The 23,749-nt window shown below is 38.7% G+C and overlaps 1 protein-coding gene across 6 annotated transcripts in view; it reads right to left on the bottom strand.

Annotated features, from left to right (window-relative positions):
* Positions 1 to 23,749, bottom strand: part of LOC113526807 (spectrin beta chain, non-erythrocytic 4) — a 75,512-nt gene that overhangs the window by 10,886 nt on the left and 40,877 nt on the right. For 4 of the 6 annotated variants that reach the window (XR_003402807.3, XM_026914166.3, XM_026914167.3 and 1 more), the window contains 11 exons: positions 15,980 to 16,126; positions 13,113 to 13,376; positions 9,570 to 9,794; positions 7,418 to 7,507; positions 6,880 to 7,158; positions 6,026 to 6,156; positions 5,126 to 5,330; positions 3,078 to 3,323; positions 2,651 to 2,785; positions 2,280 to 2,524; positions 1,109 to 1,247 (listed from right to left, as the gene is read on the bottom strand). Coding sequence is in view for 5 of the 6 variants with exons in the window: in XM_026914166.3 (XP_026769967.3) it covers positions 1,109 to 1,247; positions 2,280 to 2,524; positions 2,651 to 2,785; positions 3,078 to 3,323; positions 5,126 to 5,330; positions 6,026 to 6,156; positions 6,880 to 7,158; positions 7,418 to 7,507; positions 9,570 to 9,794; positions 13,113 to 13,376; positions 15,980 to 16,126 (2,106 nt within the window). In the remaining variant the exon portion in view is untranslated. Of the gene's footprint in view, positions 1 to 1,108; positions 1,248 to 2,279; positions 2,525 to 2,650; positions 2,786 to 3,077; positions 3,324 to 5,125; positions 5,331 to 6,025; positions 6,157 to 6,879; positions 7,159 to 7,417; positions 7,508 to 9,569; positions 9,795 to 13,112; positions 13,377 to 15,979; positions 16,127 to 18,245; positions 18,774 to 23,749 lie in introns of those variants that run through there. The other 2 variants (XM_026914169.3, XM_026914170.3) reach the window with 2 other exon arrangements.

Genomic DNA, 23,749 nt, shown 5'->3' with positions numbered 1-23,749 from the left:
ATGGGAGCAATACGTCAAACAAACACCTGTGTGTCTATGATGTGTGTGGTGTAGATAAGATAATTAACTGGGTGGAAACAGAGTGTTTGGAATAAATGGTATCATAGCGAGTCTCATTCGCGAGTGTGTCTCATTCTCTCCATGGACCAAGTGCCAAATTGCATTAATAGTATTCTAAATATGTGAAAATTGCACACCAACTACGGTAACCTGCAGTTCTGTACTATATCTTATTAGTTAAAAAAGTAGTATGTTGTTACTTCTTGGGGCAAAAGGCAGTTTTGTTTGGACTGCTATAGTGTATGCTTGCTAATATCACTGATTAGATATTATTTTGGCACCCTATTTAGTCCAGTGTTTGGGCCAGAACTCATTTGTTAGGGTCATCACTATTTCAGAATATTTAACAAAACAGCAGTATATAGAAACAAATGTCACATCTTATTTCGACCACCTTTTGACACAAATGCACCAATAGCAACACCAAAACAAGTCACAAATTTGGACCTTTAGCGCAGAGGTTCACTAAGGCCTTAACGTAGATATCAAGGTGTGTAATCAAACATATTAATTTGTTTGTGACACATCAACCGCTACCTAGTAGAGTCACTGCTAAGTTCTGTGAGTCTGCTCATGTGAAAGAAAGATCTTTTGCATTGTTTTAAACTGAAACTAGTATATAAGAGTTTTCTTGCTGTCTTCTTGCCAAGCACTTACAGTTGTATGCATAAGTTTGAGCGCCCCTGACCAAAACAAATCATATTGTAGCACTTTGAGATTTTCTTTAAAATGTAAAGTGCTTTATAAATAAAATGTATTATATATTTTGTTGATTTTTAAAGTGATTAGAAGTAAACACAACACAAACATTTTTTTGCAAATGTTAAGGCACAGCTACTATTTGATTAACTTAATAATAGAAAAATATAAAATAGTAATTGCATGTGCAAAGGTTTGGACACCCTTCCAGTTGTAAAGTCTCAGAATTTAATTAACTTCTTAGGCCTTAATTCACCTACTAAGTCTCGTTAATCAAATCCAGAATTGTCTTTAGGAACTGTCTCATTATAAAACGGCTTATTATAATGTTTTAAACGTTATCCTTTACCTCCTCTGCTGCTGGGTTTCTGGCAGCCAGCAGTGTCTTTCCCATCTCGATACACTGCACCATGCTCTTATTTCGTGCTTCCACTTCACTCTTCAGGCTCTGATGGTAGTTCATGAGCACCTCGACAGAGGAGACATCCCTGAAACCAGCAGCAGATAATTAGAGCTCTGAGAACAGAGAGAGGAAGAGGCAAACAGATAGGAGCCATTTTGGGACCTAAGCACACTGAAATCATAATATTCAGACTTGGACAAAAATACAGCTCTTTTTTAAGTCTCAGATTTTTGTAAAGGGAACCTTTTGTGTGCTTTTACATAAATGAAGGAAAGTGTTAGGTGCCCTAATGCATTTAAACACTACATGATGTCTTTTGTTCCCGGTCTTGTTTCCCAGACTTATATCCCCACATTGTTTTACCAGTGTACTTGTTGTGTTGTGATATTTTGTGATTTTTTTTACCTTTGGGTTTTGAGAAGATATAGCCTTTATTAATCATATTTGACTGACTGCATTGTTACCTCTGCTGGTTTTGGTTTTTGACATTTGGTTATTTAGTCTTTAGTTGAAGCAACAAGGCTAATTTAGCTAACAAGCAATGGAAGTCTATCTCATCAAATAATGTTTTCCATACATACACCTTAACAGGACCAAAAACGTATACATTTACAAATGATATTGTTAAGCATAATCTCATAAAAAATATTTTCTAACTGCACAATTGTGTATAGCAGGCATAGTCCATACTGACTACTTTGTTTCAAAATTTGTCAGTACAGTTCTGCCTGGAAACATGGTGTTTAGGGGATCTGGTTGTTCAAGTTGGCTGCTCCATAACATTACAGTGTTTTGTTGCACAATAAATATATGTTAATGTTTATAGATTACAGTAATTGTGTGTCCTAAACCAACAGCAAGTTTGATATAAGTGGGACATTGTGTACATTAAGTTTTCACCACACCATTCCTTTAAATTACATTTATCTTAAGATTGCATTACAGTAAGAAGGAAGAAACCAACAAAATCCAATTTATGTATAAAAGCTTATTTACCTTTAGGCAGAGAAAAGCGCATTCCTGCTAATTACACTTTTAATTACACTTTTTTTTAGCTTTTATTACTATCTTTTATTATTTTATTGTATAGAAGTGTGTATATTTTCGAGTGCTGCACCTGGGTTTCTCTCCCGTTCCTATCTGACAGATGATGCTGTCCATCCACATCAACTGATCACGCACTACACTGAAAAATCGCAGTTTATCTGATGCTGTGGTAATCTGTACACGGCAGTCCTCACAGGACATGATCAGCATCTTCCATGCTTGCATCACTTCATATTCCTGCATGGCGATGGCCTCTGCCTTCTCCCCTGCGTAAACAGTACGGAGCTGAGCGGCATTTTCCTGTAACTGTCTCACCTAAGGAAAACACACACACACACAGAGTTGTAAGAAGGTACAGATGCACATGCACATACAGTGGGATTAAATTTTATCTATTGTATTCTCTAAAATTGTTGAAATAAAAACAATTCTTTGATTCACCTGCCCAACCAATAGCTGGATGTCCTGTTCAAATGTGTTCATGAGTCTCTGAAGTGTGCTAGTGTTTGCTGTGCCATCCTGGTGCTCACGCACTTCCGGTAATCTCCGGTGTTTATCAGCTATCTGTGTTATCACCTGTAACACGCACAATGTATATACACAAATTCTGTTTCCATTGTTTATCCAGAACTAGCATTAACACTTTTCTTTTAACATACAGTAAGCTTACTAGAAATAGCTAGCTAACCTAATAACTAACACTAGGAGCCTATATATATGCTGAATACCAACTGTGTTATGTTAGCCATGTTTATGTTAAATACAACTATGAGAACAACTTCTAAGAATTTACAAACACATATATATCACTGCTAACACTGCTAACTAGCTACCCAACTAAATTAACATTGTGATATGGGCATGTCACCTCTCTGCAGTCGGAAAAGAATTTGTGAAGCTGGTGTGACGCAGCAAGCATTTGTGCTCTGGTTTCCATCAACTCCATCAGTTCAGCCCATGATTCATTCACTCCGTCCTTCCACTCAGCAATGATGGCAGCGTCCGCATGGCCATAATCAATCAACTCATCCACCATCTGATTAATAGCTATCACTCGCTCCTGACCCACACTTCCTGTCTCCGAGGCAAACTCAGTGAACTTTTCCTGCAGGATCTGAACAAAAGCATCAAAGGCGTGTCATTAGAAAGAATATTATGAATATTCTGGCCAGCATATGGACAGTTCTATCTAAAGGTTTTCTTGGTCTTCTAGATCTTGCCTCGACTTCCAAAGTTGCCCTTAACTGCCATTTCTTACTGACTTTTTGGACATTGTGGAAATTGCTGGAAGCACTTTGATATCTTTTACTAGCCAACCTCTGCTCTGTAGGCATCAATTTGCTTTATTTTCAGTTCCTCAGACAGCTGCTTAGAAGAGAGATGGCTTTGAATGTTATCAAAAGGTCAGAGTCAGAGAATGTTATGCTCTGGAACTGTTATTCCTAATGACAATTCTTGACCTACATAACCTACATAAGTCCTGATAAGTGAATTAAGACTTCACAAGTGGAAGGGGGTCCAAACCTTTACACATGCCATAATTACTATTTAATTTTTTTTCTATTATTTATGTTTATCAAATATATGTTCATTAAAATTTAGAAAAAAATTTGTTTTTTTGGAGTGGTTGTGTTTATTTCTTTTCACTTCAAAAATCAAAAAATATGTAATTTGGCTAGTGGTGCCCAAACTTTTGCATAGATTTTTTGCCTGTACATTCTGTAGAACTTATTCAGTAGTAGTCACATGGGATAAGATTTAGAGACATTCAGCTGTTAAGTTAGCAATGTTACCGGGGTACACTTGCAGTAATTATGATCAATTCACTCAGTAAAATTGATGTGTGTATTAATCACAGAGATGGGTGGCTGTTACACCAAAGGTTATGTGTACTATGTGTACATCTCATATCTTTACTGCAAAGTGATTTTGAAGTTGAGCTTGATCATTAGTTGGTCACATGCCCATAACAAATACTGTATGTGTTTTTATACTGAATATGAATACAGGTATATGAATGTATGCATGTATATATGTACATATGTATGCATGTATATCCAAAACCATGGGCATTAATATGGACTAAAATCCAGTAATTACATCACCCCTTCCCCTCTTGTAAAAATAATCCAGTCTTAATAGGGCTTAAGACATGACAGAAAGTATCCGAAAGAAGCATGAACGTGACAGCCAGAGAATAGGAAACATAAAAAATACATATAGGGATGCACTAGTTATCGATCATTTACTATACTGGCAGTATTATGAGCCTCTGGCCTGCACATCACAATAAATCAGAGGGTCATCAGGCTATGGATATAGTACATCCTAAGCAGGCAACGGAGTGTGCATACTACCCAGAAATAAGTGCCCCCCGCACAGAGAGGGAGCACCAGTAATGCAGCCAAGGCCAAATAATATAGTCTGGTCAGCAACTCATGACACCCATGACCTTATGGTGGAATAAACATTCCAAAAGCTTTTTTTAAGGCTTTTAAGCATGTTAAAGCTTGGAGATCATAATATGGAATGATATAATCACAGTATGATATTTGTTCATATCATGCAGCGTTAGGATATACCAATCATTAAGCCTGTAAGAAAACCTAAAGCTATTTTTTCTCATTTTTGTTGTTGTAAGTTGTTTTTGTTCCATATTATAATGTTTATTTCTGTAAATTGTGTTTAATTATGTGCAGTGTGAAACCAAACCAAATAGACTGACATGTGTGAACGCATCCTTTGATTTTATGGACATATGATAGTGAGTTAATTAATTGTTCCTCTAAGCTTTATGCCTTATCTTTTCTACTGCTTTCAGCCAATAAGTTGACACTTTTCTGGATTAGTGACCAATGCTGGAATCTTTTCGAGATTTGATTTGGATGAATATTATTTTTGTTGTTGCTGTCTCACCGTGACATGTTCATAGTCCTGCCCGAGTTCGGTGGAGCTGGCTGAGATCTCTCGCTCAGCAATCCACTGTTCCAGTTCTTCCACCTCTCTGTGGAGTTGAAAGAGCCAGTACTGCTGTTCCAACCGGCACTTCCGCTCTTCCACCAAGTCCTTCAAAGACACGTAGAGCCGGTCGATTTGAGATTGGCGTTTACTGATCTGTTCACTGCGGAACAAAAACACATACACATCTTTCCATCAACTCCTGGTCCATTAAATATCCATTAAATAATATGTGAGATCACCCTTCAGTCACTATTGTACTAAATGCACTGCTACTGCAGCATGAAAGACACCACCACCAACCCACCACCACAAGAAATGCATATGCACCCGAGACAGGGCCAGGCTGGATATAATGTTTATACTAATCCCTCAATACTGGCAGGAATAAAAATTAAGGTTGTGCATTTTTGTCATTCGGACACTGAATTGTCTCTGCTAGTATTGCATGCTGACATTGCATGGCCAGTAGTTTGAAAAGATGCAAGATGAGTGTCAAACCCATTTTAGGTATACGGCTACATTCTACAGTATCAACCAACGCACCTAGTACACCAGAGTCTACACAGTCTCTGCCACCTTTTCTGTTCCACTACACCATCACTAAACTGCCCTTAATGGGGTTTAACTAACCATCTCTGTCTGCGTGTTGTGTTCATGGTACACAACTGACCAGTATGGTCACACCTCTTCTGAAGAAGAGCAGTTACTTTGCTTATCTCACCCTATATAACATCATCTCTGTATGTGCATCTATTTAGGTTTCTGGTTCCATTTAGGTTTTATTCTGTTCACATTCAAGATTCACGTAAAAACACACAGATTAAAAAACAAGGAGTGACCCATACAAACACACACCTGTCAGGATGGCCGAGCTCCAGTAGTTGTCTGCACTGTTGTGATAAAAGCCCGATGGTTTCAGCGTAATCCTCAATCGTCTGCTCCAAAGCTAACTGTTTTTTCAGCAGCTGCAGAGTACTTGATTCATCCTGAAAGAAGAACAGATGTTACTCATACAGCATTCCCAGCATAGCAGTGGTACTGACATGGTAGAGCGCATAGCACTGGCGCAAGAGTAGCAGATCAGTGAGCAGCAGCACTGGGTTTTTAGACACCTCAGTGGCTACATTTGCTTAATAATGAGAAAGTTCCTCAAAAAGATGACTAAATATTACCACACTAAACTTGGTTAAACATTAGATCAGCACAAGGTAAATGTGCATGTTCAGGCATTTAAAAAAAAAAAAAAAAAGAAACTCTGAATGGTTCGGATTTACCTTACCATAGTGCACACTCATGTCTACACTCTATTAGTTTGTATTGTATTTTGAAAAGTTTATCATCCCATTTAGCTGCTTTTACTAGTAATTATACTTGAATTTTAAGTTCAGTTCACTCTTCTGTTAGTGTCCTTGAAATCCAAACATGTTGTAGCTGTCAGAGACATTTAGTACATGCAAAAATCTCATTTGCATATTGTTTCCTCCCCTAATATTGCTGTTGACAAAACTCACACAATTATTTTTTGTAAATGACCCAGAACATACCCAATTTGTATGAGCAATTGATCCCAATCCACATGCAAATTAGCACACAATAGTACTATTATTCTTAAGAAATAAATGTCACTATTTGTAATGCATACAAACATATTTGTGCACTGTGTGTGAAATGTATGTACAGTGTGTCTCCATCCATTGTTCCTGTGCTACCTTTCCTTTCTCCTCATTCATCATATGCAGCTCCTGTTCGCTGAGCCACGCCTCCACCTCTGTAATGTCGCTGTAGTACTGTTGAGCATGATACATGGAGTCTAAGTGCAGTTGTTTACGCTCTGTCTCAGCCCACAGTGTCCCCCATAGGCTGTGTAGATCCTCCATTAATGCGCTCACACACTCCGCCTCAGTCGTGCGCACCGATGAGAACATACTCGCTCGCTCCATCACCTCTTCCACATGCCCCCGGTGGCTCTCCAGCTCCCTTTGCAGGCTCTGAAGGGGACAGACATGCTGTGCTAGGAATGTGCTGATACAGTATATGCTAATGTGATACACCACTATACAATATTCAAGACTAGCACAGTCAGTGTTTGTGGTCCCGAAGGACAGTCTGTCCCATTCAAAAAGACACCTAGGTTTAAATTTGCCTATGTAATGACAATGGAAATGAAGCAAACTACCTTGCCTCTGCCTTTAACAGTGCATTCTTTATAAGTATAACCTAAAATGGACCAGAGATGTGAAGTGTTACCTGATTTTTCTTCATGAGCTGCTGCACGGCCTGTAAACTACTCCCAGTTTCCTGTAAGGTAGCTAGCGGAAGGCGCTCTTGCACCCACAGCTGAAAACGCACAAAAATGATCAGATATTCCACATACAAAAATAATTCCTATATGCATTACTGAACTTAAGGAGTAGATTATCAGAGATACTAACTTGATATTTAGACATTCATGATGTTAAATTGGAGGCTAAACATTTATTATGTAAGAGTTACATTAGCCTTGTGACATGCACACAAAACTAAAGATGCAAACTTCAGACACCAAAAATCAAAGATCAACTTCATTTCTACAACATTCAACATTCATCCTATAGCTGTTACTATTTCAAGTTGTTGTATTCGTTTACTGATATTCATACCACAGTGCTATTGAGTCATAAGGTGCTGATTAATTATCTATAACAGCACAGCTCTGACAGAAGTTCCAACAGTAATTCAAATGATTGTTTTTTTTTTATTTATTAATGCACTCCTTATTAATGCAAGCCTTAAAAATGTGTTGTTATATTCTTATAACAAAGAAAAACCTACTTGTTGATATGGCGAAGATTTCTATTAGGAGATGTTAATTTCCTACTTCCTACATTTCCTACTTCTATTTCCTACTTCCTATTTTATTTCAACTGAGCATCTCCCTGCAATTTTTTTGCAAGTTTTTTGCATATGTTTATGCTGCTACAATACTCATTATATTATACTGTACATAGGCTGCTACTCTTATGTTTACACTTATATTTACATTATTTCAGCTACTTGTATTGTACTCCTGTACTATTTGCACTATTGTCACTAGGTTCACTTTTAAACAGAACTGTGTATTGGTCGGCGCTGTAGTCATTGTACTGTCTTGTGCTGTCTGCACATGTTTGCACTTGTGCACTTTACGTATAAATTATGTAGTCCCTTGTAGTACTGTGTTGTTCTGTGTCGTCTTATGTAGCACCTTGGTCCTGTTTCATTTCACTATGTACTTGTATATGGCTGAAATGAGAATAAACTCCACTTGAACTTGAACTTGAACTTGATTTAGCATTTACGGAAGGAGTGTCCAGTGTTAACGATTTGTAACCTTCAGAAAGTTTTCTTCAGGATTGCAGTTTCTGTTTGTGGTTTCATGAGATTGCATTAATTGTTTTCTTTTATTAACTTTAATAGAGAGAAATAAGAGAGGCGAGTAAGGGAACGTCTGTTTATGGCTACTATAACACAAGCTATAACAGGAACTAACTTGTCTCACAGACATTTCACATCAAATGTAACCATAAACAGTTAAAGAGCATGACATGTCTTTTATTAATAAATTAAAATGTGTAATCTTTGGCATATCACTATAGTATAAGAGGAAATAAATATTTTCTGACTGTGCTGTTATAGGAAAATAGTCCACTTGGATGCCTTGTTGTGTTTTATTCCTTACTTATTGAATGGTCATCATCATCATCATCATCATCATTGCTTGTACTGGGCTGTAAATCTGATCCTGTGTAGCGAGTAACACATTAATCTAAACACACTCCACTGTGGCAAACTGGCTAAATAATGCAGCCTGGAGTTTACATAGAGCTTGTTTTAACTGCACAGGATTTCTCACTGGGATTTAGACCATTGTGACTTTGTCCTGTTTGGTGTCCTAGAGGTTTCCAACCACTGCACCTCAGGTCAGTATGGGGTCATTTGTTACCAGCCCTGACCATTTTTTCCCCCTTTTCCTTCATACTAAGCTAAATGTGGCAGTGAAGGAGTGAGCAGAATTTTCTTTATAATGCTCATGTTAACAAACTCACTAAAGTGAAAAATAAATTTGTGCATACAATATGCTAATGAGAGGACAACCGAAACATGTTAATAATATTAATAAAATCCTAAAACAAATATGCTAATAGGCAGGGAAAGGGAAAAGATTGCCATTTAACACAAATAAAATAAAAGTGCATCAAGAAACAGGCTTTCTGGAAAACATAGACACACACACAATAACCTACCTTGCTATCTGCAAATACACACTCTCCACATTATACACACACATTAGCTGTGTGTATACTAACTGTGCGTCAAAGCAGAACATAGAACAGAACATCTCATTTTGAGAAACTTGTTTAAAAGTCTCTTGCAAACTCACAATTTCGTCCTGCAGGTCACGGCGCACTTGGTGCACCTCTTTGGAGGCAAGCAGGATTCTTCGTCTCTCCTTCAGAGGCTCGATGAGACGTACGATCCTCGCCTCCACTTCAGCCTGACGCTCGGTCACTGCGTCTGTCATCACATACTCCTCGGGGAGAGAGGAGGACTGCATTTGCAGATCACACACTTCATTACACCACTCCTCCATTTGTCGCTCCATCATCTGAGAGAGAAAGAGAGGGAGATAGCATAAGTAATACAGTTTTTTTCTCCCTTGGCTAAGGCTAATATAATGCTAATAGTAACAACCCATTAAAGTGAAAAACAAGCTAGTGCAAACAAGATGCTAATGCTAAGATAGCAAAGAAAGAAAGAAAGAAAGAAAGAAAGAAAGAAAGAAAAAGATGCCAGGTAGGAACAAAATAAAGAAAGAGAAAATGACAAAGTATCTATGAAAGTTATATATGAAAGAGAAAACTGAAAAAATAAATAAATAAAAGGGAAAAGTAAGGGATTGCGAGTTGTGCAGCTGAAAGGCTTATGTCCTACTGATTCCAAGAGAGCAGAATTGTCCTGCTCTCTGGATTTCAAGGACTGCTTTATTCTTTCTCCTGTCAATCAGACCAAGACCAGCCAATCATGTTGGCTCATGTATACAGAATAGGCCTGTTAATGCTTTCCTCCAATTGCAATCAATGCAAAAAATGCTGTAGGCCCTCATCCACCAGGGTTTGGTAGCTTACAGTGAAGGGAAATGAGTATTTGGATACTTTTGTTTTTGTTATTTAATATATGTCTAGTGCATAAATCCACTTAAAATTTACACATATAATGTCTTTTGTACTTATAAAAATGCGATGTGGTTGTAAAAGGGTCTTGCTTTAAAGCCAGTGCCTTTTTGAATGACGAATGGATGTGGATGAAGGAATGAAACTCAAATTGAACTCAGATCAGCTGTAAAGCAGTGCCATGCTGCCAGGAAAAAAAAAACAACCAGCCACATTAAGGGTGAGGCTTTTAATCCAAAGAACACCATCCCCACTGTGAAGCATGGTGTAGTCAGCATCATGTTGCGGGGGTGCTTTGCTGGAGAATGGACTGATGCACCATGAGGTGGCATCATGAGGAAGGAAGATTACCTAGAAATACTGAAGAAAAACCTTAAGACATCACCCAGAATGTTAAAACTTAGTCTCAACTGAGTCTTCCAGCAGGATAATGATCCTAGGGCATGCCTTCAAACTTAAAAACAACATTGTGAAAGTATTGGAGTGGCCAATGCAAGCCTTTACTTGAAACCCATAGAAAATTTGTGTACTGAAGTGAAGAAGTGTGTTTGAGCAAGAGGTAATGCCACCAAATACTATCAAAATGTATGTAAACTTTTTCTGTTTCTTAGCTATTATTTTGAAATAAAGTAGATGGGAAGATGTCACGCAACAAGTAGCAGTCACAGTGAAGGTGAAGACGCTTCCTGAAGTTCTTAGAGACAATTATTAAACAACAGAAACATTAGAAACATTATTAAACAACAATCAAGTGAAAAAAAGCTACGGAGCCATAGCAAAAACCTTAGACATTCCTGTCATACCTTAGACATTCCTGTACAAGTGGTTCAATAATATGCAGGTGGAAAGTCCACTGAACCACAACTGATCATCCCTGGACAGGTGCGCTATGCAAGATATCACAACTCATTCACAAACTAATGATAAGGAAGGAAAGAGAAAAGCTAGCAGTCACTTGAAAAGAGTTGCAGAACGACCTGAAAGCAGCAGGAACAGCAGATACACAGAGAACAATAAGCAATAAACTGCACTGCAACCATCTACGTTCCTACACCCCATGCTAAACTCCTCTAAAAACAGAAGCACAAGGATGTGCGACTAAAAGCATTTAGACAAATCAGACCTCTTTTGGAACAATATACTCTGGTCAGATGAAACACAAATAAAACACTCTGGCAAAATTTCTTCATGTCATGTTTGGAGAAAGAAGGATTGCGCGTATGGTCCCAAGAACACCATACCCACAGTGAAGTACAGAGGTGGGAGCATTATGATATAGGGCTGCTTCTCTGCAAATGGTACTGGTAACTTCAATTAGATGTCATTGAAGGAAACATGAATGGAAAGATGTACAGGAATATATTAAAGGAGAATTTAATCTCATCAGCTAAGAAACTAAATCTGGAGAGAAGATGGATTTTTCATCAAGACAACAACCCCAGACATACAGCCAAATAACTCAGGAAGGACTTATGCTTATGAATACACACGTTTTTATACATTTACAAGTACAAGGTCAAGACATTATGTGTGTAAATTTTAAGCGGATATATGCACTGGAGGTATAAGGTAGACCTAACTAGAACTGTCAAAAAGAAAACTAAAAAAAACGGGAAAGAAAAGAACTAAAAGATATAAAAGAAACAAAGAAAAGAGTGGTGAAAGAAAGAGAGGTGAGAAAAAGAACAGAACAGAAAATCAGAGATGCTACAGTACCGCCAATGGATTGATTGATGGATGGATGTGGATGGAGGAATGAAACTCAAACTGAACTCAGATCAGCTGTAAAGCAGCGCCATGCTGTCAGAGAAAAACCAACAACCAGCCATATCAATTTAATTTACATCATAAACTCATAGGAAGCTATACATCAGATTAAAACTAGTGAGAAATTAAAATTCATTACAAAAAGAAATTAGAAATTAAAGAAAAAGAAGGATTGTTGTTGAAACTAGGCCTGCAACAAATGATTATTTTGATCAATTAATCTACCTTTTTTTTTTTGATTAACCGAATTGTTGGAATCATTTAAATACCAAAAATATGTATTTAAAAATATTTCTGTGCAGCATTTCAATCAACTAATACTACTATAAAACTCTTAACTAAATAACAGCTCAATAAGACAAGGTAATGGCATTCCAAACAATCTAATCATTCATTTTCCATTTATTTTTTTATAAAAACTATCAAATTGTTGGCCAAAGTAGCAGGAGATAATGCTTTCTGATTGGGCTGGAAAATCAATAAATATAATCATAAATGTATGATACGGCTAAGAAAACCAGATAAAGTTGAACACCTCAATGCACAGCGGTTAATAAGCATGGTTTAACCAGGGATATTGCACTTCCACAGTTTGTCCCATTCCAACAAATTGAAATATTACGAATGACTAAAATATGAATTGACTACAATTGACTACAATTTGAATACAAATGTGAACTTATGTGTTGTCATGATGCCAACTGCATATTTTAATGTAAAGAGTCAGAATTACGCTCTGCCTTTTCCATTAAATGTGATATTAGTCTATATGAATAACTACAGTATATTAGTATATAATAAGCTATATTTATTATCAATCGATCGTTGATTTTTATTGATTTTGTCTATTAGCTGTTGCAGCCCTAGTTAAAACAAAATCCTAATGTTAATAAAGTGCTAATAAAGTATGTTAAAGTGAAATCCATGCTGATGTTAATTAAAAGGGAATGATAACAGCATGTAAGCTGTCAGTGCTGAAATGAGACCTGGAGCTTTTTGAGCTGCTTGTTGACGGAGGTGAGGTCGTGGCCGTGGTCGCAGTGGCTTAGCTGCATCTCCAGCTGCTGCACACGCTCATTCAGTCGAGAGTAGTTTTGAGCGATCTGCTGTGCACGGTCGTTCTCAAACAGCTGCAGCGCTTTGACCTGCGTCAGGTTTTCCAGCTCCAGCCAACACTCACGAATCTCACCGAGCTTCTGCTGAATCATGGAACTCAGCTCTGGTTTCTCCGCCATCAGCCGCTCACCTTCCTGAGAAAAAAGAAAGAGAAAGAGAGGATAGAGAGGTGTGGGGGAAGGGGAGATTAGAGAATAAAACTAGAGCTGTGTCTAAAATTTTGTAGTCTACTTTCAGGGTGTTAGGATATTTACACTTGTTAGCTCAGCAAAATGTAGTGCATTATTAATACCTGGATGATGTGCTAGCACTGCTGAGAAGCAATATAATGCAATATAATAAAACAAACTACAAAACCCAGCTTCAGCAGATTCCCAGACCAAACACCAAGCCATGTGATGAAAGTAGCTTATTGAAGAGTTTGTGTCAGCTTTGGCACTAAATAGACTGAATGCTGATTTGGAAAATCAAGTGCATAAAAAAATACATGTTTGATTACATTCAGGACCATATCTAATGTAACAATATCTTTCACTACATAGTTATAATTCTAATAGATTTAATTGTATTTTTTTAAACCAGGGAGACGATATTGTCTCGCATCCCCCCACAACTTGAGCCCTCTTTACAATGCACATTAAACTGATTTCTGTTCTCTATGGACTCCATATGTATATACATATATATATATATATATATATATATGACTCTATATATGAAAATGAAAGAATAGGCTAGGTTATGAACAAGTTGCCAGGAATTGCATGATCAAGGCTAAATAGCACTAGTTCTCCAAAATTCTGCCAAATTGCCCTAAATTAGTTTGCTGATTAGCCTGGCTAGAAGCTAGGAAGTTCTTTTAGCCAGCTATTTATTAGCACAAAATGACTTCTTCCAATTTAAAACACAATTATGAATACAAATTTGACTGTTAGCAATTCTTATACTTGTATCAAACTTATAAACGTATCAAACTGTAATGTGGTGACAGTTTGGGCCATCATGGTTGCTGAAACTCTGGTCCAGTGAACAGATTTATGGGATTCCCTGCACTGAGAAGGTGCCCTAACATTTGATCCCACCTTTAAGTATGGGAAAAGTAAAGGACTTCTGAGTTCAGCTGCCATCCAAATGGGTAAGCCTTTAATTCAGGAGCATGCAAAGAATATTGCCTATTAGCTTCTTTCATATTGGAATGCAGTGTGTAATTCAGGGAACCTTTACATAACACTCCCTCTCTGTTTTTCCCTCTCTCTTTACACACACATAGACACACATAGACTGAGAGTGTGTAAAAGGAGTGGGTGGAGAGAGGGTGAAAGAGATAGACAAATAGAAAGGAAGGCAAAGTAAATGGACTTACACAGAGAACAAATAAGAGAGTTCAAGAAATAAGAAAGAGAGGTTGAGAAAGAGTGAGAGAGAGAGAAAGAGACATAGAGAGAAAGAAGAGAGAGAAAGAGAATGAATAAAGGAAAAGTGAGCGACATGGAAGAGAATGAAGTATTTTCTGTAGTGAACATGATGTGTTTTGGAACACACTGCTAGAAAAAAAATACAGCCACACATTCCTCTGCTTCTTTTTAAACAGATACAACACTTACATCACTTCCTGTTGACCTCCTAAACAGAGCAGAACCTAAAAAATGCCCTTCAGGGGGGAGAGAGTGTTGCCTGGCAACTGATGACCCCCCAACCCCAAACACCCCACCCAACCAACCACACACACATACACACACACATGTATACACACACACACACATATAGACAATACACACAGCTTGCATACACCCACTTGGGACGAAGCCAAAATATTCATATCAAACTGTGATCATCACTCATTATAGGTCATTAGGAGGGGTTTCACACTTCCTGTACAGAAATAGACTATGGAGAACGAATCTGCAGCGCCATCATATGAGTTTTAACTAGCAACAGTGTTAGATAAATTAACATTAGTAGGTTGGCTATGCGCCTGTAGTACAGTAAGTTAGCCTACTGTGACAGTATGTTACACTAATTTCATCTTGTATAGCTGTTTCTGTAATTAAAACTGAGAGAAGGTGAAACAGAGTGTAAAGTAGAGCAGGCTGAGAGACTCAGAGCTAACAATCCAGTACTGCTCTATTTCTGGTAACTGGTTTACAAAGCAGGAAGGGAGCAAAGAGAAAGAGATACTGGGTCAGAAAAGCAGGAACCCATATAGCTGACAATTTTGGGTCAAATATGCTTGAATGTATGCACATAACATAACTGTAAGGGTATTGTGGGCCATAAGCAGCTATAAGCAAAGCTTTGCATAGAATTTTAGATCTGGGCCAAAACAAGGTATTGAACTTGAACCAAGCATCTGATTCAGGTTAAGCAATTAAAAGGCAATGCCACCAAATATTAACAAAGTGTTTTAGTCACACTAGCTGAAAATTTTCAAAGCATCCTGAGCTTTGAATAGATCTAACAATTCTGTTCCTGCAGAGAGTTGGTTGTATATACTCTTCATATATACTCTTCATTGTATATAAGTGATTGTGGGTCTATCATTTGTTGGAGTCTATCAAAGTGTACAGCATTCATTCACAAAGATTTAAGAGATATATTTACCCTCTGTGTTATGTCAATTTGAACTGGAACCAATTTTATAACATTCTATCGCTTTTTTTTAGCAGAATCACCCACATTTGCACACACACACACACACACACACACACACACACACACACACACACACAGTCCTCACCTTCTGAATTTTGTCGAGCCACTCTTTGTTCTGTGTGAGTTCAGCCATGAACGTTTGGTGCTTCAGCCATTTCTTATGGAGTTGCTGAGTGTCATCACAGGTTGAGTCACGTGCCATTAGCATCTTCTCCATCACCCAGTCACCCAGCTGTAACACACATACATATGCTATTACAGAATTCACAAGAACACCCCTAGAGTATTTAGAGAGTAAAAAAGTCTGCAGTGATATTGAGTCATTGGCAGACACAGGTTTAAACAAGAATATTAACAGTCACTGCTGAATGAATTTATGTCTATTCTCCATATTGATGTGTCCCTGGGTGTTATCTCACACCAGGTAGGTAATGTTAGCCTGTTTAACACAACATTGATTAGTAAAAAAAAAGGTGCAGATTCAATTATATTAAAATGAATTAAGAAATAAAAACCTTAAAATATAAGACCATGTAAATTTGAATTAATGAGAATATAATTTAATCATTATTAAGGCTTTTAATTTGTAAAATATTATGTTAAACAATTGTATGACTTTAAGGAATCGCATACTCCCTGCACTCATTCAACCATATCAAACACACACACACACACACACACACACACACACACTCCATTAGCATCTTTCCTAGCATTCTGTTATCTAGCTGTAACCATGGTTATCATTAACAAAAATGAAAACTATAAATATAATGCCTCCAAACTGAAATTTGAAAAAGCAGACAAGTTATTTTTACATTCTTAAATGTGTGTGTATATAGGGTGAATTTCACTTCCTTTTCAGTATTAATCTGATGTCAAGTCACTCAAATATTATGTCTTTAGATGGAGAAGTTTTTGCCATACGATTTTTAACCAAAAAAATACATTGACAAATACATAATATTCTAACGCTGGGTCATTTATTTATTCATTTTTCTTCCACTTTTCTTGATGGGGGTCACAGTGGGGGCCACAGTGTCTCTTCAGACTTCTCTATACCCAAGAGCACAGATTCCAGCTCCACCTGGGGGCTCTCTAGATTTTCCCAAGCCAACTGTGAGATATAATCACTCCGGTGGGTTCCGGGTCTGCAGTTACAGCTATACCGACCGGGGGAATCCTTGTAAGGTGCCCAAACCACCATAATTGTCTCCTCTCAATTCAGAGTAGCAAGTCGGATTGCCGAATTCCTCACCAGTTGAATTTAATACATCAGTGTGAATTGTAGCAGACACAAAGCAATTATTAACAGAGCTAAAATCAAGAGAAAAAACACTGACAAAGGCCTAAGAAGGCTCACCTGCACAGCAGTAACAGTGGCTTTGTGCAGACCAGAAAAGGCTTAGCATTAGCAGTACTAGTGAGGCAACAACAGCAGACACCTCAAACAAACTGAAAACAAGCCTAAAACGCTCAGAAACTCAGTTAACCAAGCCAGATTAATTTAGAAAATGAGATGACATATTAGCGGATATGTTTACAGAGAAGAGCATGACTATTGCATTATACAACATTTCAGTTTTCCTTGTCTTGACTCCAGAATCAAGCCCCTGTGTACTTCTAGCATAACCAAGCTGAGTGCAGTTTAAGTGTTGAGTGGGGTTGAGGTCAGGGCTCTGTGCAGGCCACTCAAGTTCTTCAACTCCAACCTTAGCAAACCATGTCCTCATGGACCTCGCTTTGTGCACAGGGGCCTTGTAAAGCTGGAACACGTTTGGGCTCAACCCCCTACTTCTAGTGAAGGGAAATTCAAAGACATCCTGTACAATTGTGTGCTTCCAACTTTGTGGCAACAGCTTGGGGAAAACCCACATATGGGTGTGATGGTCACGTGTCCACATACTTTTGGTCATATAATGTATATTCATGGGTTCAGTGATGTTAACCAAAGTGCACTGTGTATTTATTAATATCATTTATTAAGTCTGTCCCTAAAACTAACATTACTATTACAAATACTACTACTGTTGCTAAAATAGAAACATACAAAATAAACAGACAGATTACTATAAAATACACACACCCATCCCACAAACACACACATCTCACAAACAGATTTAAAGGAAGTGATACACATACCATCCCAGAAGCATATATAGTATAAGCACACAGCTGTAACACACACACACACACACACACACTCACACACACACACATACACAATCCCAGTATCCCGGAAGCATGTACAAACATACCTCCACACACACAATCCCAGAAGCACATACAGTATAAGCACACGTACACATATACTATCACAGTAGCATGTATTAACACACACATACACACACCAGAAAGTCCACGGGTTAGATGCGAAATCAGAACCCTCAGCAAACCTAGCATGGAGTTAAAGTCAGTCGTCTGCAGGAGCAGTGGAAAACGGACAGATGAGGATCCATAGCACAGTAGGGAGAAAAGGAAAAGGAAGATCATGTAGAGGCTGAATTCAGTCGTTTCTCTGATGGATTCCGGAGATGAAAACAGTGAGGGAAAGGCGGGAGAGGCCTGTGATGTGCGTGATGGAGAGTGGAGGATGTGGGAGGATTATTTATCCTCCTCTTCTCTTTCAGACATGCTCCTGTGATCCATTTATGCTCCAAAATGATCGGTAATTTTTTTCTCTTCTTGCTCCTCCTCTTCTTCTCTCTCTTTTCCCCACTCAATCTCTTTGTTCAGTCTGTTTTCCATGATAGTGAGCTCAGCACAGAGACCCAGTTTCTCTCTGCTGCAGCATCCGAGAACAGTGTGAGGTAAAAACAGATGGAGAGAAACAGAGAGGCAAGGAGAAGGAGGGGGGGAGTGAGCCATATGGTGAGAAAGAGAGAGAGAGAGAGAGAGAGAGAGAGAGAGAGAGAGAGAGAGACTACGTACGCAGTGACGCTAAGCTCTCCTCTCAATGGGAGTGACAGATAAAGGGAGTGAACAGAGGAAATTGGAGAGAATTAAGCACTATTGGACCAAAAGTCTAAATCATAAACTGTGTTTATTTTTTTTTTTTTATTTTAAGTACATGTTCTTCAAACTTGTAATCATTGGTTGGAAGGATTTTCTAAAAGTGGTGGCCACGCTACAATCATTTGTGGCTAAACAGCAGTTTGGAAGGATGCAGTGGCTTCACATGCCATCAAGGAAGTGCACATGAAGTTCCCAAAAAAGTCCAGAATTTTTTTCATGTACATCAGAGGAGACAGCATCTTAACCAGAGACACTGCTTATCTTGATTTTTTATTAATTAAATTATGAACAACACTAACTTAAAGTGAACTGTGAGCAAATAAGTGCTCAATCAGCTTCTCCTTTAAACCATGGGCCAGTTTCCTTAATAGGAGGACACACTGAATTAACCCAAAATTTGCCATTATGTAATTAATTTGACAAATCAAAATAGTGAATTAAAAGCATGATAAAATAGCCTACATCCCACAGAGACATTATGATTCCATGACCTTGATTTGACAATTTGTGTTTAAATTAAATGCAAAATAATAGGATGTACTGCAAGTGCTATTTTATAAACTGTGGAATAATGATAACATATTGTTAAAGTAAACCAATTTTGCAGTGATTAATGTGATAATTACACTAGGACTATGCATGCATCAATACAATGGTAATATATTAGACTCATTAGATGTTTATTTGAATGCTTGCCATTCTCATTCATATATCATTGTATCAGTTTATTTATCATCAGTAACCACTTTATCCTTGTCAGCATTGGAGTTTATCCCGGAAACACTGGTGGAAAGGCCATTCACACACTCATTAACACCTCGGGGGAATTTAGCTTAGCAAATTCACCTACCTGCATGTTTTTGGACAGTGAGAGAAACTGGAGAATGCAAAGAAACCTATGTGAATATGGGGAGAAATACGAAACTCCACACAGACAGTAACTGCCCTCATCATATAAGTATTTATCTATCTTCTTGTACTTAAATTGTCCTTGTTTTTAACATTACATTGTATGCCATTTGAAAAGCAAGTGGAAACTACATTCAGGTAATTTTAATCATCCAAATGAAAATCAGCTGTACCAGCCAAGTAACCTGATTTTGAATACAAGTAACTTTCTTGGTGTAAATACTGATGTAACCTTTGTACTTATGTAGCCTGATCTGAATATGGCCCAATAATAATAATAATAATAATAATAATAATAATGTACTTCAGTGAACCACAGGGCTATGTCCTGGGAGCTAAAGGCTCCCAGTAGGGCTTGGTGAACAGATCTGAGTGAAGATACAAAATAATATTGCATTCATGGTGCCTTGTAAGTTGTAATTTGCAAGGTGTAATAATGTCATTTCCCACCTCAGGAAGTTTGATGTGCAAAGTGGAAAAAAAACATGGATGCCTCCATGAAAGCATGTCTTTTGTTCTCTCTGTCAGAGCATTCATGCAACATTTCGGGCTTAAACTGTAGTACAGTGGACAATAGTAGTGTTAGCAACAGGCTCGCCAGAGGACAATAGCAAAAAGTTGGCTAAAGTTGATGATAACTCTAACGCTGATGATTACCTTTTCAAAACAGGAATTAGTATGATCAATGTTATAGATAACCAAGTGCTGTGTCTGTCTATTAACTGATCCAAAGCCAATACTGATATAAGCTAATTTAAAAGTAGAGAAGGGGTTCTTGACACTGTTCACAGTGTGCACGGCCATGTTGATTCGATGTCACTCTGTAAATAGGGAAGGAACTGGTAGTTTAAAAGACCACCCTAGGTTGACGAGTTGAAATTTCAAGTTGAGGGGGCTTTTTCCAGTTGTAGATGAGGGGATTACAATTTGCAACTTCATCTTGAATGCAGCATAAGGCTAAGTGTACCCTGTCTGATTACAGTCACTGAGACCCACACCTGGAGCCTGGAGCCATGCCTGGGTATGGTGTCTGAGAGGCCTGGATACCAGGCCATCCACACAACCCAGCTGGGCTCAGGCCAAAATGTCAATGTGGAGTCATTCCGTGTGCATGCCAGCTACAAAATATGTCAGTTGCAATGCCAGATGGGTGGCAGGCATGTGATGGACAGTAGTAGATGAACCATTGCATTTGCTTTGAGATTGAGGAATGTCACTTTGCTACTGGGCAAAGAGCCTGACTGCATGAGATGGAAAAATATGGACTAGATATAGTCAGCCTTACATCCACATACAGCGTAGACTCCAGTACCATGCTCCTTGATAGGGAATGATCTCTCTTCTACTCCAGAGTTCCCACAGGGGATAGGCTGCAGGCAGCTCTAGGGATACGTACCAGTTTTTCCCAGTGAACAAGTGGTCACCCCAATGAGATTTTGAGTCTCAGGTAGAAAAACTGGCTGTTTGTCCATATGCACCAAATAGCAGGTCAGAGTATTCAGCCTTCTTGGTGAAGGTGGAGCAGGTGCTTTAAAGCATAAATGATATTAACTCCAGAGTAGTATTGGGGGGGATTCAATGCTGGGAGTCATGATGGGAATGATGGAGATACCTGGAGGGGTTATGTTTTGGAGGAACAGCCTTCCGCAGTGAAATGGTAGTAGACTTCTGCACAAGCCACAGATTGTCAATAAGAAATACTTTGTTCAAAGACAAGTTGCGCATAGGGGTCCTTGGTACCAGAGCACCTTGGGCCAAAGGCCAATGATGGATTATATGTTTGTATCATCACATGTGAGGCCATAAGTTTTTAACACTCAGGTAAAGCGCGGGGCAGGGTATTGGCCAATCTTACCTGATAAACCCTGGAGAACCTTCCAGATTGTTCAGTAACAGCTGACAGAAACTTTGTTCATAGACAAATTTTGCCATTGCCATTGCCATTCATGACAGTAATCCGAAGATAGGCTGAAGGATATCAGTAGTGACAGAAGCTGTAAAGGTTCTCCTATTCAACAGGAGACCCAGAAAGTATGCAGCCAAAGCAGCTGCAGAAGCGAAAGCTTGCACATGGGAGAAGTTTGGAGAGACTTTTAGGTAGCCTCAAAGAAGTGCTGGCAAACTGTTTGGTACCTCGGGAGACCATGCACAAGCTCTGCTGAGCTCCACTGGGAACACTGTTGAGTGGTGGGTGGAGCATTTTGAGGAACTCCTTATCCCAGTAGATCCTTTGCAGGAGGTAATGCATGAAATATCTGGATCTCTTCAAGTTCATCTCTGTGGTAGACGTTACTATGGTGGTGACAAACCTTAACTGGGGCAAGTGTGCAAGGATGTATACAATTTGGCCAGAGATGTTGAAGACACTGGGCAAGGTTGTGCGGTTAATATTCCTCTTCAATGTTGCATTGAGGTATGGGGCACTACCTTTGGACCGGCAAACTGGGATGATCCCTAGTTTTAAGAAAGAGAACCAGATCACATGTTCCAATTATCGGGGATGGCACACCATAGTCTCCCAGGAAAAGTCTATGCCATGGTTCTTGATAGGAGATTCCAGTAATTGGACCCAAGATTCAAGAGAATGCAGTGCTTTTCTTGAGAGATATAGTGCTTCTATATTTGTTGTGGGAGTTAGTCTGAGGTAGGTCACTACATCATGTATTCCAGTGTCTGTCTGAGTGCAGCAACATTTGCGTCCACATTTTTGGCATTAGGCTGAAAGCATTTACAATAGCTGTCAGATTCCATCAAGGGTGTGTTTTGTCTATAATCTGGTTTGTGGTTTTCATGAACGTGATACAAAGCCAATGTTGTAGCCAAAATTAGAGAGAAGTCCAGTATGAGAGCTGTTCTTCCACTTTACCCACTCTGTTTGTGAGGTCCCATCCTCACATGGGTTTTCACACCACTGGTATGCTGATGACATTCAACTTATCTTCTCCTTTCCTCCCTCAAACACTCATGTTTCTGCATGGATTTCAGAATGTCTGGCAGGCATCTCATAATGCATGGCAGCTCATCAGCTGAAATCCCAGCAAAGATGAGCTGCTGTTTATCACTGGAGATGCATCCCTATGTCAAGATCTTATGATCTCCCTGGACAACTCACAGATCTCTCCATCTGTCACTGCATGCAACCTTGGGGTAACCATGGACAATCAACTGTCCTTCTTGCCTCACACTACTAAACTGGCAAACTTCTCCTTTACAACATCAGAAGAGTTCATCCATTTCTATCCACAGAAGCCACTCAGGTGCTTGTTCAGTTCCTTGTTATTTTGAGACTGGACTATTACAACTTGCTACTGGCATGTCTGCCTCTGTGCACCACTTGACCTCTGCAAGGAACAATGTGAAAGAACAATGTGAAAGACCTTTTTTCAACTTTCTCAAGTTCTCCCACACAACCCCATTGCTAGACTCTCTCCACTGGCGTCCTGTAGCTGCCTGCATCAGAGTTAAAACACTGATGCTTGCTTACAAAGCCAAAAATGGACCAACACCTACTTACCTTAAGGCACTTATCACACCCTGCACTGCACCATACTCCCTCCAATCCTCTATCACTGCTCGGTTGTACCCACTTTGTCTCACCGTACAAGAAGGCATGCATCAAGGCTCTTTTCTGCTCTGATGCCTGGGTGGTGGAAAGAATTTCCCCTAGATCACTGAACAGCTGAGTCACTAGCTGTCTTCAAATGATAACTAAAGACCTACTTCTTCAAAAAGTACTTTAAAAAATCCTTGTCTTGTGGGGGGGTTTTCATACTATACTAACTTCCTAAACAGCATTTTTATACTGATAGTACTCTTAGTCCCTGACCTAGAGAACCAGTATGATGATGTATTTACAGAGACTTTAAAGCACTTCTGTAAGTCGCTCTGGATAAGGGCGTCTGCCAAATGCCATAAATGTAAATGTAAATGA

This window comes from Pangasianodon hypophthalmus, chromosome 6 (genome assembly GCF_027358585.1).
Source record: "Pangasianodon hypophthalmus isolate fPanHyp1 chromosome 6, fPanHyp1.pri, whole genome shotgun sequence".
Classification (NCBI taxonomy): domain Eukaryota; kingdom Metazoa; phylum Chordata; class Actinopteri; order Siluriformes; family Pangasiidae; genus Pangasianodon; species Pangasianodon hypophthalmus.
The sequence above is the reverse complement of the archived record's forward strand: the minus strand, read 5'-3'. Positions and strand labels throughout refer to the sequence as shown.